The sequence below is a fragment of the Astatotilapia calliptera genome, chromosome 9 (genome assembly GCF_900246225.1).
Source record: "Astatotilapia calliptera chromosome 9, fAstCal1.2, whole genome shotgun sequence".
Lineage (NCBI taxonomy): Eukaryota > Metazoa > Chordata > Actinopteri > Cichliformes > Cichlidae > Astatotilapia > Astatotilapia calliptera.
Genome location: NC_039310.1, coordinates 15,859,867 through 15,886,224, shown reverse-complemented (window position 1 = coordinate 15,886,224; position 26,358 = coordinate 15,859,867). Strand labels below are relative to the sequence as shown.

At 41.5% G+C, this 26,358-nt stretch overlaps 1 protein-coding gene across 1 annotated transcript in view; it reads right to left on the bottom strand.

Annotated features, from left to right (window-relative positions):
- Nucleotides 1–2,744: 2,744 nt before the first annotated feature.
- Nucleotides 2,745–26,358, bottom strand: part of jph1a (junctophilin 1a) — a 30,138-nt gene continuing 6,524 nt past the window's right edge. The window contains exons 4-7 of the mRNA XM_026179450.1: nt 10,321–10,439; nt 3,974–4,707; nt 2,960–3,056; nt 2,745–2,790 (exon numbers count right to left, since the gene is read on the bottom strand). Of these exons, the coding sequence (XP_026035235.1) occupies nt 2,976–3,056; nt 3,974–4,707; nt 10,321–10,439 (934 nt within the window). The 3' untranslated portion in view covers nt 2,745–2,790; nt 2,960–2,975. The remainder of the gene's footprint in view (nt 2,791–2,959; nt 3,057–3,973; nt 4,708–10,320; nt 10,440–26,358) is intronic.

Here is a 26,358-nt window from a genome sequence, read left to right as displayed (position 1 = left end):
ACAGTACATCCAATTAGAAATAAAGAATTTTTTTTCCACTGTCAAACATTATCATATGTGCATTACATTACCAATTACAAACAAGTTATATTCATTGTCAAAATAGGTGTGCAAATTGTTAGAAAAATACCAACTCATACCAGATTCTGGATTGTGCTCTGTAAAAATCCTTATAAATAGTATATAATAATCTATATAAATGTCTCTAACATGCAATGTTGCAATTCAAAAAATATCCCATAAACAGACTGTTCAGGTAAACCCTCTGAAACTCCAGCCTTAACCTTTATTTGTCTACACCATAGTTTTCTTTAAATAAATGTCAGTAGTTAGTTTTTCAGTAGTTCTGTGGACGGTTTGCAAACATCAAACTGGTTGAAGCGTTCTCGAAAAGTAACGTGCTACTCATTCCTCCACCAAGGCAGAAGGATGTGATGGATACCATTTGTGTGTTTGCCAGCAACGTTATGCAATAACTACTGAGGCCAATTTTCATGAAACGTGGTGGAGAGGTGGACTATGGGCAAAGGAAGAATTTATTGAATTTTTGGTGCAGGTTGGATCACTTCCTTTAACCCTTGTGTGGTGTTCGTATTTTTGTTACACAGCCAGTGTTCATGGGTCTGGTGGACCCGCTAGAGTTTTGGCTTTCCAAATTAACACTATCAAACAATTTTATGTTAAATTACTCAACAGATGTTTACTTCATCCCAATTACAAGACATATGAACAGCAAACATGGTTAATTTTTTCCCTTTACCTTTGTTAGATCACATTTATGAATTAACGTGCTTCTCGTTTTTCTTTTATATAAAATGTTATAAATAAATCAGTTATAATCAAGTGGAGTGAGTGGAAAGACACAACACATTTACACGTGAAAAAATAATTAATTGTTTAATTTTTCTTTTGAAAAAAACTGAACACGGGTCTCACAGACCCGAACACCATACAAGGGTTAAAACTGTGAAACAGGCTGCTGGCCTTAGTGGAGGATGAGCGCTCAACTAGTTTCATAAGAGACATTATAGTAAAGTTGACCTACCAAGAAAAAAAAGGACCGCATTAAAGAAAATCTAGACATTTTAAAGCCCTTTCTGTGATGACCAGTGTTCACAAACACATCAGCTATACAATGAATAAATAATTAATCTTGGTACAGGTGACAGTAAATGTCCGCCGTATATAAATAACCACTTTGAAAATCAAAGAAACTCATGCCATACCTGCAACAAAGACTACAAGCAGCTACGATGAGGCAAGTTAAAAGCATGGTTCAGGTGATGACAACAGTCAGAGTATTTCCCACATACAACAAAGTTAAGACAAGGATGGCATTTCTTTCCCCCCCCCCCGCTTCCTCATCATTTTTGAGGTAAACAGTAGTACTGTTAAAGACTTTTGAAGGCATCTCTCTTCTCCCTGCAGCCACATTCCCCATGGCCTTGACCTGAATAAACTGTCCACAAAACTGTCTCGATCCAGTCTCATAAGCAAGCAAGCATTTCTGGGCTTACACAAGCAGCTGTGCGAGCTGCGTTTTTGCATCTTATCGGTATAGTGAAAGCAAAGAATAGTGACGAAATCCAAGCTAAATGGTCTACGCGTGTACAATGAAATAATTTTCCTTCCGATTTCATAAATAAGACATTTGTTACCCTCAGAGTGAGCGAGCTTCTAAAGTACTGCTTTCCTAATCATAATGACTGCTGTCAATTACCACTTCTCTCAAAACCAGCCTATTAAAAAGATGCGAGTCTCACAAAATAAATGGAAATAAAAAAGGATGTTCATAATGGCCATACTCGAACCTTTTGAAAGTATAAACATATTGCACTTTCAGTTACGTGGTTGTGTAACGTCAAATTACAGCTCAATTGTTGGAAATGAACAAAGGGAAAGCAAAATGTATTTATTAGTTCTGAGAAGAGAACAGATTTCTACAAGCAAATGACGGCAGGTAACCAACATTGATAGAACATCTATGAACAAAAAACTACGTTAGAACAAAAAAGAAAGAAAAACAAAGTGTTCAAAACTGTACCATGCACGGGGAGTGTTTCAAAGCAGTGTATCCTGGATCACAAAGGACGGAGCTTGAGAAAGGTGCAGTGATGTTTGGGTTAACAGAGTAAGACTGGCTAGTGACCGTGCTAGCACTGACTGCTGGCAGCGGCCATGCCCACTTTCCTCTTGCAAGAGTGGCTAGAACCCCAGAAAACTCTCCAAACACCCAAAGCGCACTCCTGCTGCGACCGTTCCCCCCTCTTCAACCCCTTCCCCCAACCCTCGAGCCGGGCTCACATCTCCCCATCAAAACGTCAGATGGCAAAATAGAAAGGCAGCTGTTTGCTCCCGTCATCTAAAAGTGCATCTCCACACTCTTCCAGCACAGTCCGTCAGCCCACTGCTATCGCTGCCAAGGCAGTGGAAGTGGGCTACAGAGACCTGTGCTTGGATCAGCACATGTGTGGGTTTCAATTACGTCTTCTTTTTTTTTTCATTTTATGTATATTTTTTTTTTAGATTGCGTATGTTTGGTTGCAATTTTTAAACATTTTCTTTATCGCACTAGACACAACATTTCACTTTAGCTTTTAGAGAAGCCAAAGGAGTGCTAATTCACGGGGCTGGCCCCTAACAAGGCCAGTGTAAGGTTGGTGTTATCGTTGCCTTCCTCTCGATTCTCTTCGGTTTCATGCTGATTCCTTTGGCCATCCCCGTGTTTCACTGGCGGCGTTTTCATGTTTCAAGGCCGACGATGCAACTGTACCAGTTGCCATGGTTCCGCTGGAACATAAGACAGTTTGTTTGTAACTTTCTGGATTTAATTGAGCCCTGTCACATTTCAGATGCACGCTGAGGCGCATCAAGGAGACGAGACATTAATTCATGCTGTGATCATTGATTTCTGTTGGAGAGCAAATATGGGATGAAACAATACAGTAAATCCACTTACCTGAGACACAGCATCATCATGTCAGAAAATGGACAAATATAATTGCGAGGCCAATATTCAACAGCATTACCATAGCAACAAGGATTGAGTTAGGACCCTGCAAAAAATGACAAAATATATAAAAATCGTACAGTAGGGAATCAAATGTACTGTAATGAGACCTCAACGTGTAACGTGTTAGCATCCCTGTATATAAAAGATGGCGTTGCTACCATGACACCACCCACTGATTCACTGAGCCTAGAGTCTAGCATTGTGGACATTTAAGACTTTTCAAACCAAATGTCACAAGTGACATAAATGAAAAAGTTTTAAAAAATCCAGGAAAGTCTACCCTAAAGCACATCCTGATTTAGCATCTATTTTATTTTAAATGATTTACACAAGTATTAAATGAACGTCATGCTGTATTAAATAAGACTTTAAACTAGCAATTGAGCTCATCAACTCCTAGGTAAATGTTTATTCAAGTCATAAAGTCATCAACTCATGTGGGAAGAAAAACTGTCATATTGCAGTTTCCAAGTTCCATAATTTCATCCTCTTTCGCGTTTGCAGACATCCATCTTTTATATACAGGCCATGTTTCAAAGTCAAAACATGAATTTGAATCAATAAAATACAAAGAAAAAGTGGTATTGAGGGTATCACGCTACCTTTATCTTTCAAAGCGTTGTTGCAGTTCAGATTTATAGTTCTAGCTTAGTACAATACAAGATTAAAAGTTTGGGTAATCAGTGATTATTTCATACTTTCAACTGGAATTAGTCATCAGACAACTACTCCAGAAGCTACCTAGAATGAGTCTGATATTTAAACCTGCTTTAGACAGAAAATTGGTTAATGAGATATGTGTTTGTGTCCCACCTTTGTGCTAAACTAAGCTAATCCACTACTGGGTGTAGCTTCTCATTTACAACACAACTTTCAGCAAAAAAGCACAAATGTGTGTTTAAGTCAGATATTTTTCCAAAACCTTTGCTTTAACACACACTTTCCCATCCTGTCACTTACTGTTTCTTCCGTGCTTTCTGCAATTTCCATGCTTGCTTTCTTTGTGTCTGCGAGGCTCTTTGGCTTTAGAGAATCCTGCTTCCTGAGTTTCTGGTCGCTCTTGCTCTCCCGTATAGATGCTGCCTTAGGAGTAGGTGTACTAAAAGATCTAGGGGGTTGTGGGGGCATACGTGCCAAAGCCAGGGCACTAGGCTCTTCTTCTGGATCCTCAGGTTCTGGGGGTGGAGGGACCCTTGTAGGGGCCTTGACGTAGTAACTGTGATATTCAGTGTGGAGCTGGCCATTGACTGGAATTGCAGGAGGCTGTGAAGGGGGCACAGATGCTGGGGTGGGTTGCTGAACTTTAGTGGGTTTAGGTGGAGCTTCGATTTGGGCCTGAGAAGCTTTGGGCCCATCGGTGACAGGCTGCCGTTCTTCTTTACTCAGCTTCCTACTAGACCGCTCATCCTTGCTGGTCTTCTGACTTAGTTTCTCTTCTTTGCTAATCTTGCGGGAAGGTTTTTCTTCTTTGCTGGTTTTGCGGCTGGTGCTGTTGTTGGTGAGCTGTCCTTTCTTCTTGCTGGATTGAGGTGAGGGCGGCGGTGTGGTTGCAGGGCTGGTCGCAGGAGAGTGGGGAGGCGTTGTGCCTTTTCGGTAAAAGTGGGGAGAATCTCTCGGAGAGCTGTCCTTCTTTTCAACAGGGACCTCTTTAATCTCCACTGGCTCCTTTAACTGCTGTTTTACATAGTCGGGACCTGAATGGGGGAGACAGGTAAAACGCATTAACGTGACATACTGTTTGCCTTCAACACACAGATGAAATTTAAACCACATCTACCCTCAAGCGCAGTTAAACTTTCAAATAAAATATTCATCAACATTATATTGAAATTCAATAACTCCGCAAAGCCTAGAAAAGAGGGTCCCGGGGAGACAGAAAGAAATGGACTGATTAATGCAAGGTCACAAACACCATTTCACAAAGAAAGCCTCCCCTGCAAGCTCATCTTCATCATCAGTTATTCTCTTTTATCAGTATGTCGCTTTCCTGGAAAGTCTTTTCAGTTCTTAGCATCCAATATGGCCACGCAGATAATGAGAGGTGACCCCGAGGTACAGCACTGACACACTTTGATGCGAGGAAGATCATTCCTTTTACTACAGAAAGAGCTTTTGGACTGCCTGGGTTAGTGGACGCTAACGGACTTTGAGACTAAATGAAAACTTCTCTTTCAACTATGTAGATGTTGAAATCTCCTCTAATATCCTTTTTAACGTGCAGACAATATAGCTGAATGTAAATGTAATTTCGCATGTGGGTAAAGTGGCACCTTATCTGTCCCTTCTGTTCTCCTGCTGAATTAACATTTATTAGAGACATTAAGCTCTTTGTTCGCCTGTTTTTCTCCCCTTCGCCTGAATTAGATGGTGTCAGAGTGACTAAGAGGAGGGATAATGTTGCTTTGTTTGAAGTATATCAGGCGGTATGAGCAGAAAATGATTCTCTGCATTCCATATGATAGAAATAAATAAAGGAGTTATAGAAAAAAAAAATTTGGCTGTTATGCTCTATCTGCACGTTGACTCGTTCAGCACAGACTCACTGAGCTGGAAAATGGTTGATCTCAGAGATCAGTCTTGTCTCATACATGCCTGACACCAATTAAGCTTGCACAGTACGATTTAGTCTCAAAGAGTTAACATTCATTTGCCACTCATCAGTTCTTGGAACAATTACGCAAATCCAGAAGGTAACAAGTCTATCCAGTCTCATATGAGTGTAATCGGCCTTACTGGGGAATCTTTCGGGCCTCAGTACTCTTAAGCCCAAAGTACTTTTCAGCTGCGTGGCAGCCTAATTTGTTTCATAGCCACCACAACCAATAAGACCCACTACAAACAGACATGGGGACATTTGAACATCTGTGGGGCTTAATATATCTGCTGAGCTTAATTTCACACCATAGCTCAACAAGAGTTAGGGCCTCGTGGGCGGATCCAGGCAATTTCACTATGGATGGGGACGGATTCCTTCAAGAGGTTCCAGGCATTTTCTGAATGGTTCTTGGCACTTAAACACTCCGCCCTCCCCAACACCACAGCCTCAAACAGATAGAGGACCACAACACTGGGCGTCAGGAAAATCTACACTTCTGCAGCCATGCTCAATTCCAAACTATGCCGATCATGCTTTTCCTGTTTCAAAATAACACTTGTGAATGTACAGGATATATTTATGATTGTTTTGTAGATATTTCAGGAAGTCTACATCCTCTTGACAAGTTAGTGAAGATTTATTAGAGCTGCTCTTCCAAGGAATCCTGCCAGGTCAGCTGGAACATGTACTGGTTACCCAAATGGCTGTGGTGTTTCTTTCCGTTGCGAACATTGATCAACTGGGCTGAGTCTGCAGCCTTCTCAAAGAGGGTCATTAAAATAGGCCATGATACCCAGCCATGACCAAAACAAAAATACTTGAGATACAAACACAGATAAAAATGCAAGTTTCAGCATTAGGGAGATTTTTTTGTATCCTCAACTTATTTATTTTCAATAACTCAAACACTTTACTTTCTTCTCACACGACTGTTGTATCTTTGAGGTTTATTTGAATGCGAGCTTTTGTTTAAGCTGCAGGATGCCAGTTCAGTTTATGTTAATCCACAGCACATTTTCTGCTCCACTGCACTCTTAGCAAAACACACGCTCTTTCCCTCTCTCTGGCACCCACACGCACAAGATCACACACACACAAAACACAACAGATTGGCTGCTTAAGACCTAACCAGCCCTGTCCTTAATATGAGATGAACAGCGGTAGCAGGGGGAAAAGCCTGGGGCCGGGGTAAGTGTGGGCATCAATGTTTATGTGTAATGGGGGGAGGCGGGCGGGGGGGGGGGTGGAGTACAGTATATGCGATTACACATCTGCTGCCATTGTACATCTGAGTACACCTCAGCTTAAGGCTCATAGGAGTCAAGAGTTTTTGGATGAATGATGACAGGTCTACATGGAAATGCACACTTCCACATAGCAAACTTTGCCACCTAGCTTTATTTTTCCACACGGTAGTTAAATGAAAATTCCTGGTTTATCTGCTTTGACGACTCATTTGCTTTTGTTTGATATACTGGATATACTGCGTTATACATGCGTTGTACATGTATAAGTCTGTTCTATGTGCTGGGATCTCAGCTTGCTCGGTTAGATTTAAGATTCATAACTCCATTTGCAGCTTTTGAGATTTTCTCTTTCTTCCTCCTACTCACACTGGCAGATGGGCAGAGGGAGCTGTTATTGTTTGGCCAGATTACATTCACTACGGCTACATAGCCTACGCAGACACATGCAGAAATTAGTGACAAACTAAAGAAAAAGCTGAACCCTTGACCCCGCACTATGAGGACACGCTGTGAGGGGATTTTGATGGCAAGGCTTGGATCCACTTGTCCCCCACTTAGAGGGAAGGATCACTGCAAATCAATACAAGGCATTTCTCCGTGATCACCTATTCGATAAAGAAAGTGGTCTTTTCTAGGATTACAGTACCCCCATTCACAGGGCATTAAGGGGGTCACTGAATGCTTTTATGAGTATAAAAAAGGGATGAATATTTTATGCTATGGTTTTTACAGTCACCAGATATTAGCCTCTTTACTCTCTCTATATATTTTAGACGAATCATGTTCAATCCCTTCAGTAGGTTTCCAGAGAGGCTCAACACATTGCTAATATGCTTTAGGTTTTTTTTCCCTTTTGATTTGTTACCCATCTGTATGCATTTGAAATTATGTAAATAAAAGATTTCCCTACTGTCATTTGCTAATGGGTGAATGTGATCACTGTCTGACTGCGCTTTGTTTACAAAAGCCCACATGCAAAGAAGAACCTTGAAGGCCTCACATGCACACACGCTGACAGGAGGGACTGGCAGTAATATATCACCACCGTAATGCAATGTTTTGTCTCTGCCTGTCTGCCTTATTCTACTTTTTGATTACGACCATTTCAAAAAAGTGGGACACATAAATAGTTTTTGAAATCTGGTCAGTCACGTAAGGTAATTTATATCCTGTATCCCTGAAAGTCAAAAGAAGGTTCTGATTTACTTTAAACTTCACATGAGCTACTGCGGTGAAACTTACTGCACACCTGCTGCTATGAATAAACAGCAGCACCTGCCCACGTCTGATTTTCAGCCTTGACAGGTCGAGGCTTTTATGGTTCCGCCAGGTCCAAGTGCACCTTGACCGGGTCAAACAGGGCAGAGCAGGACCCCTGCTGGTCCCCTCACCCTCCAGCAACCCCATCCCCCATACTCCACACCCTCTATGACCCATTGAAGGAAGGAACAGCTGCTCTGCCTTGGCCCAATGGAGGGGGCGAGTGTGGGACTGAGCTCGTCTCAGTGCATAAGGATTTCAGCTATGTCTCCATTAGACACCAGTGAGCACACATCGGCACCAAATATAGCCCAATTAACGTCACCCCACAGGCCACGCCCAGCTAACCCACTCTACTGCCCCTCCAGGGTGCTGTGTGTGAATCAATCATAAAGGTCAGGGTCCCGTTCCCTATGACCCTCACATTGCTTTTGAAGTACACACTCCTAATCTTGGTGATAATCTCCTATGAGTACAAAATGCCAGTTATGAACAACAGGGGGCTTGGGCCCGTTGTTGCTACCCTAGAGGATTTGAGTTTGAACATCTTTGCCTCACTGTAACATCATGACAAACAAGGTTATAACAGAAAAAATATTCTAAATAACTTTTTCCATAATTGAGAGCAACAACTGCTGTAGTCGCCTTACAAAAAAGCTGCAAATAGGGGTAGCTATTTACACTCGAACATGACCTAATTAGCAAAAGGGCAGAGCACAAACCAGCAACAATCCTAGAAAATCTGAGCTAGACTCTACAAAAACCAGCTTGTTCATAAACAAGATATAAATTAATACGCGATTTGACTCTTTGCAGGTGCCCCTCTGGCCGTCAGCTGGGTTTACCAGACACGCTTACGTAACTTGAACGTTTAAATGCTGCGGCTCAGATGTCGCCCTGCGCCGCACATTATTATGACATCGGCCACTCTCTCATTCATGATCTGACTTATAAGGCAAGGACACTCTCCGCACAGACTTGTGAACCCGGAGATCACCCAGCCTGCCAAGCATGACCACTGTTTTCCACAACACAAACAAGTCTCCCGATGTCTCTAGCTCCCTGGCTGGCCATTTCTGCGGCTTAGTGAAGGGACATGCTTGAATGGGTCCCATTGTCAATCTATTTCTCACCCTCTATTTTGCGGTGGCTTCTGGCAAACACCCAAGGTCACTAGCTCATAGGCGTAAATATATTACACCAAGTGGAAGAGGAAAGCATAGTATAGGTCTTACACTGTAAATATAAATAAACAAAACAAAAATAAAAAGGTGTGCATTCAGTGTTTTACCTGGAGCCCACCTGCACCACAAGGTTTTTAGCAAAAACACACCTCGCTCTCTGACTATTAATACAGTAGGATATGACCCTAAAGCTCAGCTTATCTTGTAAATTACATAAAGAGTTGAGTTGACGTCTCAACTGTGAACTAGTGTATAGTGTGAAAGGGTTAGCTGGTCATGCTTCACGTAGATAGAAGATATTCCTGTCCGGTATTAGGAACAAAAGACCTTTACTGATTTAACTCACAAGCACCCATAAGCCATTTCTACACTCCACCAAAGGACGAGTTTATGTAATGCAAAAAAAAGAACAGAAATGTTTTACATTCACACTTTTTTTTGGTCAGAGTTTATCACTGCAAATTTTAGCAGGCATATCTGAGCTGTTACTGCAGGCCTTTGAGGGCTAAGACAAAGCTTTCGGCCAGAAAACAGTAGCCGACTGTGCTTTGTCTAAGCACAAACACAGTCCTCCATTGTGGTGCTACAAATCATCTTCAGTACCTCTAGTCTTCGATTACAGACCCAGAACTCCAGTCCCTGCTCTTTTGTGCACCCAGAACAAGCTCATTACTTACTCACACACAGTCAGTGTAAACAACCCTAAAACTATGCAAATACCATCATTCACACACAGTACCCAACCCCTTACCCATTACCCAGTCCCAAAAATGTGTTTTCATGGACAAATTAGTTGTTGGATTTTAGATCAGCTTGATTTTTTCAATGTCCCACCGATGGGTGTGAATCACATTTGGGCTCCTGCGACAGTCTTTGCTTTAACTGCAGATTCAGTGCTGGTTTAGCACACCTGCAGTCTGTTTTGTATTCCGACCATAAAATAGTAATGGTAGATAATTAACACACTCTAAAAGCCTGTGATGGGAACATGAAGCATAACAAGGACACAAGTAAGATTACCTGGCTGGTAGAAGTTGGGTGAGAGCTCCCGGGCAACCGCCCTGGCAATTTCAGATTCATGCACCGCAGAGATCGCGGCCTGGTCTGCAGCCTCACTTTTTGTCCTAGCATGGGCTGTTCTGTGAATGCATAAACAAAAATAAGTGTTAGAAAAATGGAAACAATGAAGAGCTGCTCTCCACCATGTCCACAGTAACAACACAGACATATAACGGGCACACTGGTGGGCAGTGCCAGCGTAACCTGCTGCTCTTTATCTGTCATCAATCATCAAAGAACCTTGTATTTAAACCTTTTTCAGATCTATACATAAAATAACATAAAAAAAATCAAGAGACAGAAGAGCAACATGTTTTGAGATCAATATAGGGGTATTATGGAAATGTGCTGTGATGAAGCAGAGAGAGGCCAAGGGTGACCAGCTTAACAAAGCCTTAAAAAAAACTCAGCTGAGAGGTATTGTGCGTGTCCACATGTGAAAACACGCAAACCATGGCTATAGGCAGTATCTCTGTGCCAGGGAATGAAGATGTCTCTCTCCCTCTCTTCTACCACTGCGGTTATTTAAAAATAAAGACACCAAACAAACACATAAAGATCATCAATTAAAGTTGATTACTCACTTAAATCTAAAAATGACAGTGACAAAAAAAAAATGCTCAAGTGATATGAGACAAGTGCAACGAGGAACGTGAGGATCTAGATGGGAAGTTCAAGTATCACTTTAAGAATTGACAGCTGTGCCCGCTGCCCTGCTTAACCCCACTCATCCCTCTTCCTCTCCATCTATCTCGCACTGTCCTGTGTTCTCTCTTTCAATCAATGCTCCTGTTTTGTTTTTTCCCCCGATCCTGCTTCATCCGTCTATTGGCTCATGCCATCATCACTCTGCATCCCTACTCCTCCCCTCCCTCCCACCGCCTTGCTGTTAGAGTGACCCCATCCGGACAGATGTCTCTATTTCTGTCCTTGGACTCTGGGGCTGTCCTGTTTCAGAGGACAGGAACATTAAGATATTAAAATTCATGAGGAACCAAGAAATAAGCAAACAGACAAAGGACATGCTGAGGGTATGTTTGACCAGCTGCAGATAAAAATTCGGATTCAAGAATCTCTAACAGTATAACTCATAAAGTCTCGGTTCTTGCTGCGCTACAGGAATTTCACTGGTGTGGCTCATACTAGGCCAACTGTAGCATTCATTGTCTTCCTCAGGAAAGCTACGGCAGCTAAAAATTGACAATAAAGCATTCCAGTTACATCACACCACTGACATGCATACTGCTCGCCGCACATGCTATCAGAAGGACACCGAGGCTTCTATTTCTGCAATGTGTGAAATATCCTGCTATGTGAATGGAAGCATGAATGTGCCTCGAATGTATACAGCATGCCCATGGCATGTCCTAAGGATCTTCACAGAGGAGTGGGCATTAATTCATGGCCAGGCAGAGGAAGTGATGCAGACTGTTCCCAGACAGGATATCTGGTGGTGGGAGGTGACAGGCGGAGAATGATGGGAGTAGAGGTGTGATAGAGCACTGGGACAAGAGGAGAGTGAAATGGAAGGTGAGAAAACATGGGCATGTCGAAGACGGAGATGAAATGCATGGTTCTTTTTTTTTGCCTGACATATAGCAACTTAATTAAACTTGCACTGTACACATGGACAGTTCACTGTTGTTCACTTTTTACATGTGACTTTTGCGGATTCATTCATCTTCCTGCTTCCGAGGGAAACATCTAGATCACCCTGTAGATATATTAGAGGGTTTTCCCCAATAGGAGCTCCCGATGAGGTAATGAGCTGTGAGAATTGCAGCCATAAAAATCTGAGCAGAAAGACAGCAAAATGCTTCACCGAGCAGATGATAGCTCTCTGTACAGCATGCATCACCCCAGCCAGTTAGTGGCATGCAAATCCTTCCAACAGAGAGCCAAAGTACGCATGAAAACAAACTCTTCACACATTATGAAATGAAATGCACTGTCTTTGCCATGGTAGAGGAAATGAAAAAAAAAACCCTGGGTAAACAACAAACAAACGCAAACTCAGGAGTGACCTTGGAGAAAGTTTTTGGAGCGGCGACTTGTAAGACAGTCTGCCCATGAATACAAAGCAACACCTGCTCACGTCTAGCTTTTGGGTTGTGCAGACAGACCTGTGCGGGGATGCTGGGGAGCCTGCTTGCACACGCACAGACACACTTGGCAGTTTGTAGACATTTGGACAAAGCCTTAAAAGGGTGCAAAACCTTGAAGTGACTCCTTCTGGAGCGTCATCTGCGAGATGATATTGATAAAGCCTTGCGGCTGGCTGTTTCATTAATGTGACAAATCAAGAGTGTGAAAACAGTTGAGTCAGTTTGGCAGCGAGTGTGGCGGATGGTCTTTCTGTCTGTGTGTATTTGAAACATGGGGGAGAAAAAGAAGGGGGGGAAGGAGAGAATAACTGAGCCAAAGGAGAAAAGTGGGAGCAAGAGAAAGAAAGAGGGGGCGAGAGGCTGCCCCTTTAAAGACTCTTCGGCATTTAGAACTGCTGAGGTATGCATCTCAGCCCCTCTAATTTTACTGTAGGGTTAAATTTCAGTCCTCAGGCCACAGGCAGCACGGTGCATCACGCTATAAGGGCTGTTATGCCTCGGTCGCGTGCTGAATACAGTATTATGTGTGTATGCGCCTGTTGCGTGTGTGTGTGTGTGTGTGCAAATTCCCAATAGTAAGGCTTCAGTCCATCACTCCCTAGGCTATAGCCTATTTGAGAAATCTCTTTCACATATGCTGGCACAGTTTTGAACCCCTCTATTGCCTTTCGGTCCCCTCTGCACCCATCCTGTTTTTATTTTCTGTCATTTTTCTGCTCTTTACCACACTAACCTATTCCCCTTCCCCCTCAATCCAAGCTTGATAGCTTAACTGGAATGCTTACTAGTACAAGATATTAGATGAGTCTTTACCTTGTCTGTGATAGACAACAGCTATCCTTTAAACTCCATCACTCTCTTTATTTGCCCACAACCAAGAGCAAACTATTGCTACTACAAAGCAAGGGTCATGTTCCATTTGTCTGCTCTGAGTGCACAAATCAGTGCATGAAAGGATATAATAAATGAACAGAAACTGCTGTCCTATATCTTGGCCAAACAATCCCCACTCCAAAGCAGCAGCACAGACAGTCTGGACAAATTAGCACTTAGCTCGCCCCGCACATATATCCATGCAAGGCTGCTATTGAATTCCCGGCTGGTGCTAATTCAGGATTACTCAAGCATGACTAACACCATTAGCGGTTAGCTAAAACCGACTCTGAAATTATTCAGGAATTATTCTCGGACTGAGGCCTTGGCTCATATTACCAGGGGCTGCAGCAGTGGGGGACACAATAGTTCAAAGGGAAAGATGGAGTGGCTGTTATTATGAGATAAGCTAACATTATGCTGAAGAGAGAGCTGTGTTGCTGTATAATGGAAATATTTATGCACGCTCATGTCTGACTGATAACATGTATTGTACTGATGTTTGGAGGGGATGGGCTCTGTGCTCGGTCCTTTCTTCTGTTTTGTATTGCCTTTTTTTTGTACTGTTACTCTTTTTTAAGGACAAATAAAGAAATCTTTGTTTTTATTTCACTGTCAGACTGAAAGCTTTGTTCTCCCTGATATGCCACAGTATGCACAGACCTATCCATACACGTCTACGAAGACTCAGTGACTGGAGAGGCTCAAACCTCCTCTGGAATTAACATCAGCGAAAAAAACTGTGTGCCTGGAGCTTCATGACACGGGTTTCCATGATAGAGCAGCTCCCGTTGGTGTGATATGTAGGTAGCATGTGACAGTGTTTAGGCAACCAATGTTTAACATCTGTTGACTATGCGTACAATAAGAGGAGTATATAAAATAAAGTCCTGCAATTAATCGAGTAAACATGGGGTTAAATATGTGTGGAAAAAATAGCAATGATTCTGTACTATTTGCCAATTTCTGATTTCTGCCATCATGACATCATTTTTTCCTCCCCCTCAGATTTTGTATTTTTCATAGAGGTTGAACTAACAGGTAGAGACAAACTGAGAAGCTGTTCCCAAACAGACTTCATTTCTGGGAAGAAGAATGAGTAGAATCAGTTTTGATTAAACAGGAAAATCCCCAAACTCTGCCAACATTTTTGGCTGTGGATTACAAACAGACCTAATCTCCCGCTGGTATTTTCTACTCAAGAGCTATAAAGTGAACCCTCCACCTCGCCTAACCCTCATCGGGTAACGGGCGTAACATGCAGGTATGTGAATCTATCAGGATTTTATCGTGTTCTTCTCAACACGGCACTGATCTGTGGTACATGTTTGGACCTCTGATATGTTGAAGGCCTGATACGCTCTTCGTGCCGTTACGAATCCTTGGGCGTGTTGAGAGAGTGACACAGAATCTCTTACCGAGATGATCCCTCTGGTTTTGGTGAAGGGCAGTGGTGGGGATTCAGACCTCAGCTCTGTGTCAACACTGTTGGTGAAACATGGCCACAGCTGATACAGCTAATGACACAGAGGGGGAGGGAGTGATGTTGGCTAAAGAATTCGCAGCAGAGAAACAGCTTATATTTGTTTTTCCAGTTGAGCAAAAGCAAATATAAGCAATGAAAATATGAGAGGCTTGATGACGAAAAAAAGACTTTTGACAAATATGTCAATTCAGATTCACTCAGTTCACCTATGTCTTCCTAAATATTTATTTTATACATATTATATACATACAAAGTGACAAGTAACTCATAAAAGAGATCGGGAACTAATAATATGAGTTACTAATAAATACTGGGACATCAAATTTAAAAAAAATTCCAGTAAAAAGACAAAGTAGTTATTAAATATCTCACAAGCTAACCTGTATATAAGAATGACATACAATCCTTAGAAAAAGTTAGCAATGGAACCAAGATCCTATTTCATTAATGGTTATCTTACACTATATCAATTAAATGTTAGATATTTAAAAGTTTGAGGTATTTTCATATTCAATCCAAAGGTGATCCAATGGTGATTGGAGCTTGGTGACATGGCGCGTACTAAAAGGCCCAAAGTGTGTCATGAAAATATCCCACACAATACCACACCGCCACCAGCACCAGCACCAGCCTGAACCATTGATAAAGAGTGAGTTGAATCCATGCTTTCGATTCCAAATTCTGACCCTACCCTCTAAATGTCGCAGAAAAAAAATCGAGACTCATCAGCAGCGATTTTCCAGTCATCTTCTTTCCAATCACAGTGTGCCTGTGTGAATCAAAACTTCAGTTTCTTGTTCTTAGTTTACAGAAGTGTGCTCTTCTGCTGCTGTAACCCAACTGCTTCAAGTGTTGTTTGTTCAGAGATGCTGCCTGTCAGCATTCTGGCTATTTTACTCTGACTTTTGACACCAACAAGCCATTTTTCACCCAGAGAACTGACGCTCACTGCATATCTTGTCTTTTTCAGACCATTCTCTGTAAACCCTAGAGATGGATTGTGTGAAAACTCCCAGTAGATCGACATCTTCTGAAATGCAATGCCATGTTTAAAGTCATTTAAATCACCTTCTTTCCCCATTCTGATGTTCACTTTGAACTTCAGCAGGGTCATTTTGTCCATGTTTAAATGCCTAAATGCACTGAGTTGCTGGCATGTGAGTGGCTGATTAGGCAATTGCCTTAATTAACAGTAGACACAAAATAAAGTTTACATACCTTCTATGGTCCCACAGAGTAGGTGTAACAATTTTAAATTTAGGACAAAGACGATTCTGGTATAAGAATTAGTGCTGACATTTAAATTGTGTTGCTGTATTAGATATAAGGAGAACAAATGTGCATTGAACATTAAAATTCACATTAAAATAATATGAGATAAAATAAGGAAAGTATTCTATATTTATTAACCTTTACAGAATAATCAGTACTGATAAGAACTGATAAGAATAGTTTTTCCTGTTGCTTAACATGAATTCAAGCTGCTCCAACACTGACATTGTAAACACACATACAAGGCTCCCATGCAAATCAAGCCATGGCGATTATACAAACATTATGCACGCATACACATCAATCATATACACATTCAAACATATACACGCAAAAGCTTTTGACCTGCACCTTAAATAAAACGAGCAACCTCCCATACAAATGACTGCGTTAACTCCAGTTTACTCTCTCTCCCTCTCTCACATATAAACACAGATTATACCTGCAAGAAAAACTTAAAGGCCAATTAATGAGATGTGCCCTAATGAGGTCTATTGGGAATAAGTGTAAAGAAAGGGCAACTATAAACTGCTCTTGCATTATTGCATTAAAGAAAACATGGCTGATAGGAGTCCACGGTAAATCTCCAACTGGAAACAGGCGTGTTGCACAAGCCTTGGAGGATGACTGTGTTAAACTAACGGCGCTTCTTCACTCGGCTAATTTATAAGAAAATCATCAAATGACTGACATGACGATGACGGCGGTGAGGCAGTAACCATGGTAACCACCAGAGACATTTGAGCGAGCTGTCCAACCAGGCATCTGCTCTGTATTAATGAATCTGCAAATGAACGAGCACACAGCCTAATGTATGGGAACGCGTTTATGCACGTGCAAACAGACACAACACAGCTATTTTTAAACTCTATAGAAATAAAAGCACTTAAACTGACTCGCATAATGCATAGCTTTGTAACATAGCTGACAAAAAAACAAAACACCCCCCTCCCCACAAACAAACAACTGCTCCACGGTGTGTCTAATTTAACTACGACGCTCAACATCCGAAGCTGAACCTGCACGAGTAAAGGTCACATTGCCTGGCAACCACTTGAGCTTAAGGAATAGTTTTAATTATGGTCTGTTCTCTCTTTCCTCCAATCTCTTGCCACTATTCACCCCACTGTCTGCACACACACACATACACACACACACCCATCAATTTCCTTTTCAGTGCAAAGCCAAGCAGAGCATTAGCATTAGGTTACATCTGCCCACTGCTAAATAAATTGTGATGTAAGGTTCACGCAATCTGCATGTTCTGGCTGTTTCATGAACTAGCCGGAAGACCTGTGCAAAAAAACCCCAACCCTGATAATGACACATAAAGTCTCCTATTGCAGCAATCTTGTCTCATTATCAGCAACTACAACAGCTAATGTTACGTGTCAATCTCTGCATCAGTTAAATCATCTAATTGAGTGCATTAAAACACATGTGGCTGACTGATTCGATTTTATCAACGTGCCACGCATGAAATAGTATGCCTAGTGTATGAAAAGAAGCTCACAGGACACTAGTAGCAATTATCCAGACCGATATCAGAACAGCACCATAACTTCCAGGTAGTAAACAGATAATGCTGCCGTCTTTTCGCAGATTAGAAAAAGTAGGCGGCTAAGTTGTAAACATCTCAATGATTAAACAACCACTTCTGTCATTATCAGTGACATTTCATTAAATGTAGACCTGAAATCATCATATTGACGGTACAGAAAAAAAATGTGATTCATTCTCCGCTTCTACTAATTCACATAATTCACACAGCATGTCACCCTACAGGAAGTATTTAAATCTGCTACCTTCAAGGGCAAAATGTACTATTCTCCTTGCAGCTGCGCAATGAAATTAAAGATCTTTGACTTCTTGAATGGGATTTGGAGCCATAGTTTAGGTTGATTTGATATGATTCATCTCATATGGAGCAGTCTTACAAACATGCCCCGATAACCCCACCCTTGCAACGCTGTTCTGTGAAAATCCTGTTAAATGTTTCCCAACTGGTCTTGGCAGATGGCCACCCCTCCCCGAGACTGCTTCTGCTGAAAGTGTCTTCCTGTCAAAAGGGAGTTTTTCCTTCCCACTGTCGCCAAAGCGCTTGCTCATAGAGGTCACATGATTGTTGGGGTGTTCTTTGTTTTCTTTGCAGTTTGTACTTTAAAATATACAGCACCTCGAGCCAACTGTTGTGATTTGGAGGTATATATAAAAACTGAATTGAATTGAAGTTAACAGAATTTAAATCATCTTATCATTTAATAGTCATTTAATATAGGGGATACACATGCATCATACATTTGCAAATAAATGAAATACCCAGTATCTACTTATTTTTAACTTGTTGACATCTCCCAGAGTGCGATGAAACAGATGAAATGTCCTTATAGACTCCCTTCTACTAAAAGAAATGCATCATGGGTATGGTCACACACACAGCATCATGTCTACATGTGATTACAACAGTGGATGCATGCTTCAGGAAGAGATGCTGTGTGGAAAAGCAACACTCTTACTCAGCAATAGAAGTGATAATTCTATAATCCAATCCGTGAACAGCTGGAGTGAAAGCAGCCTAGCTAGCCAATCAGAGTGGCTGAACAGATTTAGTGGGGCACATCAGTATCCAGAGGTTAAAGACCCATGGCTGTGTTAGCTGTAGGTACAAAAACAAAAAGATGCTTTTAGAGATTTTGAGATTTGCTTCAGACAAACTTAAATGACAGATGTAGTGTTCTTGGTGCCACAGATAAACAGGCATTTGCAATTATTGTTAAATGTTTGTTGCTGCCATTCTTTATCATTAAAAGCATTTATTCCTGTTTTTTATGCGACTTTAGGGTAAATATAAATACATGTGAAAATGTGTCTGGCATGTAAACATACCAGCCATACCCACGTAATTGGGGACTGAATTTTAAGGATTTTAACGTAATGTAAATTACTTTGACTTGTTACTTAATGAGTTGAGTTCCCAGAAATTTGAATTTTAATGCAAACTACTGATGAATTACTTGCAGTTTTGATAAATGATGTTTGATTCTTTTGTTTTCTAGTTCCAGCTCCTTAAAGATGAAACTAGACTGCCAACTGAACCCATTTGAAAATCTTACTTTGGATTAATGTATTTTAATGTCATTTTAAAATCCATACAAATGTTGAAGAAAATGACCAGAATGGACCTGTAATAGGATGACAGCCGTTCCTTTTGTACCCCTGCCTCTCACTCTATCACAGCTGGGATAGGCTCCAACATCCACACGACCTTGATGGATAAGCCGTTAAGAATATCAGTGGCTGCACTCGTACTCAGGGTTCGGTTTAAGGTGATCCAAAGTGACGTGTTTTGTAATCACATTACATTTTTCAGCAACACGGTCATGTGATGTGTTATACTAAAATTATTAAGCAAAGTATGTAATTGCTTGTGTTACAATCATTCTTCAGGTACCTGCACCTCGGGCTGATAGAATAAAAAAATCATCAAGCATCCCTTTTTCTTCCTGAGCTCTTAAAGTACAATCAGCTGATTTCACTTTATGTGCAGAGGAGGAAAACTACTAAAACTTTTCAGGAGCCGGGATATAGACATTACTTTTATTTTTATTGCACAAAAAAACAACCAAACTAGAACATGATGGTAAAGTGCATCAAAGGCGGAAACAACTGTTACGTTGCTAACAAAACTTTGGCTGTTTGCAAGCATCTGCACAGACAGCGTGCTAACACAAACCTAGCGAAGAACCCAGAGTGATGACAAAGCTGAAAGCATGCCGACACCAGCCCAGCAGCCACAGCCTAATCTCCAACTCGTAACCAAGGCAGGGATAAGCAGTCAGCCCTGTAGCATTGTAGCCTGTACACATTTCAAAAGTAGGATCACTTTAAGTATCTTTGTGCTGGTTTTTAACGTTGCATTTTGTTGTTGGTTTTGTGTTCTAATGTAAAAAGTAAAAGAAATATTGTATGTGCAGGGATTTATATCACTGACTGTAAAATCCAATAGAGACAGTCAGAACTGTCTGTATCGTACATACTGCAAGGCTAAATATGGCAAAAGCATTGAACTTTCGGAGTAAAAGTCTATTAATGCACTGGAGAGACTGTCACAGTCCACATGCTGTGGATACTATTTTGAGGTGCTGTTAAGTTTATTCCCTGCTGGTGATGTTAACCCGTAAATCAGTGCATTAAACTCAGTTGCACGAACATTAATTTACACTCAATCAGCAGTTCTCCAGGATGCCTTCCTGAAATCTAGCAAAGAATTATAAACCACAGCTGACTGATGCTGCTTTTACATACGATCCCATTTACATATTTCCCAGGAAAGCTTATTTAAATTAACGCACACACACAGTGCGCCATTCTCTGAAGTCTTAGTTGCTCACTTTTCAGAAACACTGCTTCTCTGTGTGTGTGTAATACAAAACCTGACCTACTCCACTGATTCCAACCCTCATTAACTTCTATTACATACACTATTAATTAGACAAGATGATGCACCACAATGAAGAAGCAGTCCATCTATCTGCTGGTTAATAACCAAGCAAATGTAGTATTCTAGGACATTCATCACAAACTAAATTAAGGAGCAGCTAAACAGGAAATAGAGGAATGGGAAAAATAAGCTGTACAGGGAGTACTTTTAAATATTTAATGACCGCAGGTGAACAGCTACATGAGTTAACCTCTAACAGCCACGGCCTCCACATGACTCCCTTCTTCTGCCTGCCTCTTTGCCTGGCTGGCTGACTCATCTCAGTCTTCCTCCAGAAGCTGCAGAAATATGTGCCATTCTCCAAGAGATTACAAGACACAGTCACACACTTCTGGCATGTAGGTGAAACCCAATCCTATCGCCACTGCTGTGGACACAGCCCAACACCCCAATCCTGCAAAACAAGCCTCTGCTATGTGTGGAACAAAGCTTTCTTACAGTAAGTCAGCAAATGTAGTCTATCCCAGTCCTAATTTACACATATTCCTCCTACTCTTGTTAAGATGTATCTTCACGGTGCCAGGAAACGGTACGAACTCCTGTTCTTGGAGGCTGCGGACTGATTTTGTGCCAAAAATCGTTCTTTCTCGCCTTCCTACTGTTTCCCACCAGGGAGGAAAAATATTAAGAAGGAAGTAGAGAGAGAGAGAGAGAGAGAAAAGAAGCTTTCAACTCTCACTCTTGACTTTTTTCCTTTTCTTTCTTATACCCACAACTTTCAAACTCCACTTCAACATAACCCCGATGACATCCACAGGATTGTTTTTCAGCTCTCCGAGCCACATAAGACATCAAACAGCTGTTTTTTTACAGCTTGAGTAAGTAAGTAAACTGACTTTGATAAATGAAATTGCTGGAGCGCTCTATTGTCCACTATATTAATATCCTTACTAATACTGTGATAATGATTTCAACCACGTTGTCCGGCCAACAAAAACTCAGCCCCTGCTTCAACTGCTCGCATGCTTTTCATCCACCGGCATCTTTCAGAAGCGCTTACTGTGACTTAATATATTGGTAATGTGTTGAAGTACAGACAAATATTGCATTACACAGTATAATTTGATTTGGTCCGTGGGTCATGTGAAACTTGCTCAACTAAGTCATGATATATGTGCCGTTGCCTCAGCGACATTATTTATAGAGCTTTAATAGCTCTAGCTGGGAAATGACTCCGGTCATTAATGATAACGATGCAGATAACCTGAGGCACACGTGGCAGGTTATTTTATGTGTGTGAGTGCACGAGCATTGATTCTGTCAGCAAAAAAACCAAACAAAAACGCAGTGTTACGTCACACCATCGCACTGCCATAAATAAAAGAGAGGGAGAGGTTTAATGTGGGATAAATATAATGTATGATCCTGCTCGCTTTACTCTGACCCGTGATTCGGATCGCTGGCAGCCCCTCACATGCTTACAGTTGCTACTGTACACGCCGTCACTTCGTAAAGAGCCAAATTTGACTTGCTTTTTAAAAGGCGTGTGAAGCTGGGTGGCACCGGTACCCCATTAAATGTATGCGAATGCAGACACGGGGGGGGGGGGGGGAAAGAAGCAACCTAACTTTACCACTGCGACTATTTGAAGCAGCATTGAGGGACAGCCAAGATGAAATCTTACATGATGTACTGACTGTTGGGATTATTTTGTTCACTTGTTGAAACACCGGATGATCTATAACTCACTACAAAAAGGGCAGGTGGTGAGTGGCTGAGGTCATCCCACAGCAGGTGACAAACAAACAGGCCGGGGCACAAACGCACCGTACACATTGCGCTTTCTTTGTTCTCTAGCAAAATGATGGTCGTCTTATCTGATCTCTCTATGCCCAAACAGACACGTGTTACTTGAAATCCCATTTATATGGTATGGACACACATACAGCATTCTCACACATGCACACACACACATTTGGAAGAAATGATAGTGTGAGTGAGATGGCGGGCTGCTATATCAGTGTTGGGACGGGTATATATTCCTGGCTGGTGCTGATAAGCCAACTGATGCCTTGCCTTATTTAGGCAGTGCTCGCTGCTGACACACTAGCAGAGAAGCACACGCTGCATGTACTCTGACTGTATGTGTTTGTCCAGCAGTTTATGTGAGCTGGAGTATGTATGTGAGGCATTCCTGTGGGGCGATAGTTAGGCTCCCAGTATGAATGCATATAGACAGAAGTGTGTGTGTGTGTGTGTGTGTTTGAGAGAGAGATATACATGGACAGAGGGTGAGATGTTACATGGATACCTGTGCACATGCATATCTACTGTATCTGCTATGTATTTGATCAAAAATATGTAGTACACTGATTTTAGTCTGTCATTCTCGATAGCATGCTCTAGTTTCAACTCCTTTGCTTAAAGGTAGAATATGTAAGGCCTAAAAAAGATGAACTAAACTGATAAACTCAAAAAGAAAAGCAGCTGTCTTCCTCCAACTAGGAACCTAATTGGTGATTCTAAATCGGCTGTAGGTGTGAATGGGTTATGAGTTGATCGCCAACCTGTAACAGAGTGGCGATCTGTCCAGGGTGTATCCTGTGTTTCATGCTATGACAGCTGGGATAGGCTCCAAGTAGAAGAAAATATTGAGAAAGTGTAACATCCAGGATTCTTAAGGTTGTGCAGATTACTCTGTCCACGTACTGCAGAAATTATAGAAGTCTAAAGGGCAAAAAAATAAAAGTAGCATCACTTAGAATTAGGGCTGAGCGATATGAGGAAAGGAAGGAATATAACAATACACGATTTATGCCACGATATGATCAAATAACCTCCAAAACCAAATGTCATTTTGGTTTTGGAGGCCTAAAATTGCCTAAATTACTACTGGTATACTCTACTGGTATAATCAACCATTCAATATTTTTTTTCCATTTTGCAATGGATGCCTTTTCAGCTGGTGGAATAAATTTGTGCGACTGCTACCTTTTGCAGCAATAGATTTACAACATGTTTCGCAAATTGGCGCGTTTTGTTCGACATCATCCATGTGAAATCTCAACCAAAGTCTCATTCCCTCGCTCATCTGAAACTCCCGCTGGCACCATATGTTTTCCTATCTGGGGGTATAAACACGCATGCCCAGCTCAGGGCGCCAGGTAGAAAATTTTCCCGTTGGGAGCAAGGGAGGGGTTAACGATGCATTTGCAGCATGTGGGAGGAAAAAAACTCACAGTCAATAACGTGCAGACAGCTTAATACTGCCATGGCAATTTATACTCAGTGGTTACGATAAAGCTATTTTAACCATCGTACGTGAAAAACTCGCCATACATCGAGTATATTCGATGTATCGCCAACCGCTACTTGGAATCCGGACTAGCTGGTGGTTGTTTATTGCGAAACAATAGCAACTACTGGAGTAAGACATGCTACATACTGCACCTTTAACAAATCAATTATCTCTGTCTCACATCTCTTTACAAACTAAGCAAGTTTAACACGCACAGTCAAATAATCCACGGAGTATTATACACAATGATCCTGAAACATTTTAAATATGTTGAATCAATGATAGTAATTATGGCTAGTTTTTATATTATACCAAGTCCTATTACTATTACTGACTACAGCTATAATGATCTCAGATGGTATCAAAGCTGGGCACACTTTCCAGGAAAATTGGAGCCAATGAACTACCATACAGATGCATTCTATTTCTTGGCCACCAGGGGACTGACCTTGTGGTTGTAAAAAGACTTCTTCTAAAAATCCCATTAGGCACTGCGTGGATCATGACCAAGAAAACGGCAAAGATACAAGAGTGAGGACATAATTACTGAAGGAACTACTCATCCCATAACGCACTGCAAATCCAAGCTTCTCCCAGCAGGAGAAATATACAAGCAGGCAATGAGTGATGTCATGGTGGCTACATCCATCTTTTTCACTGTATATAACAATAGATTAATCAGACTCTCCACAGTGTGTCCTTGTCCCATCTTCCTCCCCTCAACCCAAACCAAAAGTAGCAGATGTCTGCTCCTCCCTGACCCTGGTTCTACTGGAGGTTTCTTCCTGTTAAAAATGAGTTTTTCCTTCCCAATGTCGCCAAAGCGTTTGCTCATGAGGGCTCATACGATCGTTGAGGTTTTCTCTGTGTTATTTGTATTACTGTAGATTAATTACCTTAAAATATAAAGGACCTTGAGGAAACTGTTGTTGTGATTTTGCGCTATATAAGTAAAATTGAATTGAATTGAATCCAACAGTATCCACTAAATTATTGGTTCTGATGATCGACTGCACCCATGGAAAGAAAAGATATATACATCCAAAGATCTGCTGCCAGCAATCTCAGAGCTGGGTCACCCATACATCCAGTACAAATCCAGACTCATGTCTATTAAATTTCATGAAAAACTATAGATGCATTTGAGAGCACTATGGACACTATAAACACCCTGTCAGAAGTGAAACTGTAATGTGGAAAACAGTTAGTCTGAGTGTTTTGCTCACCAGTGTGAAGGAAAAAACAGACATAAAAATATCATCTGTACATATAAGGTGTTGGTTAACCTTTTACTGGAGCCTGCAGAGCAAACAGTGCAATTGAACATAACACACAATGTAGGTCTCTATGAATGCACTGTGGTTTTGCTCGTATTTCTCATTCTTAGCATTACAGAGGCAGTAAGCCAAATTAAACTAATATGCAAGCATTATTGAATTTCTGTGCTTAGCAGCTTTTGTAAGGTCAATTTAACATCTCTGCTTTTATTAGATAGCCTACAGAGTAACAGTTTAGCCAGGGATGTGTAATCAGGGTGGACTGCTCTGTGGATATACTGACAAACTGCTGAGTTCCCAAACTGCTGATCTGTAACAAAAAAACAATTTATGGGAGAAGCATCATGACTCGGTAAACTCTTCAGTGGCACATAGAGTCACTTATCTCAGTTCACAGGCCTGATACAACCACACCACACCACTCAAACAAACACACACATATATGCGTGGACACACTGAAAGAGCTGTGTGTGTACAGAAGGTCACTTTACACAGATAAGGGCAAATGACAACTGTGAATGAGAGACACAGAACTCCACTCCACTCTACCACATCGCACTAGCTCTCTATCGACTGGCTGATCACGAGCATGAGGTCATTGGCTCCACCCCAGAGGCTGATGGGATAGCTCTTCTGTACAGTAATCCACAGGGGAGAGGCCGGTGTGTCCTCTCTATGCCCTTTTTATTATACTCTCCCTTCATTTCTGTCCACTCCAGACTCTTCAGAAACCTCTTGCTCAGCAAATGTGCTGCACTTCTGATTTCATTCAATCAACATCTATCCCCGGCTTTCTCGTTTCCATCCATTTCACTCCCTGTATCCTCTACGAGCCCATCTCCCCCCCATTCCCTGTGGATCCGCTGGGTACACTCCACATTCAAAGACAGAGAATCATGTGACTGGAAGTGGATCGATACGAGTGCATCTTTTGCCCGGCACTGTACTGTATAACGATACTTACATAACCTGCTTGCAACAGTGACAGTCTGCCATTCTGGCTCTTTATAACACAACTGCACTTTTAAAAAGAAAGAGAAAAAAAAATCCAGATGCCAACCAGGCCACAGAGGAACCTGCTTTGAGATTTCCAGCTGCACATGAAGTAGTGGCACATGGCATCCAGTAATTTGATCACTTACTTCAGGGGACCTCGTTGACTGCCGTAAACGCTTTGCATAAGCTCGAATGCTTTTGCTCTTGTTGCTTTATTGCTATGAATTAGGTCATGTGCTTCCTTGTGTAAA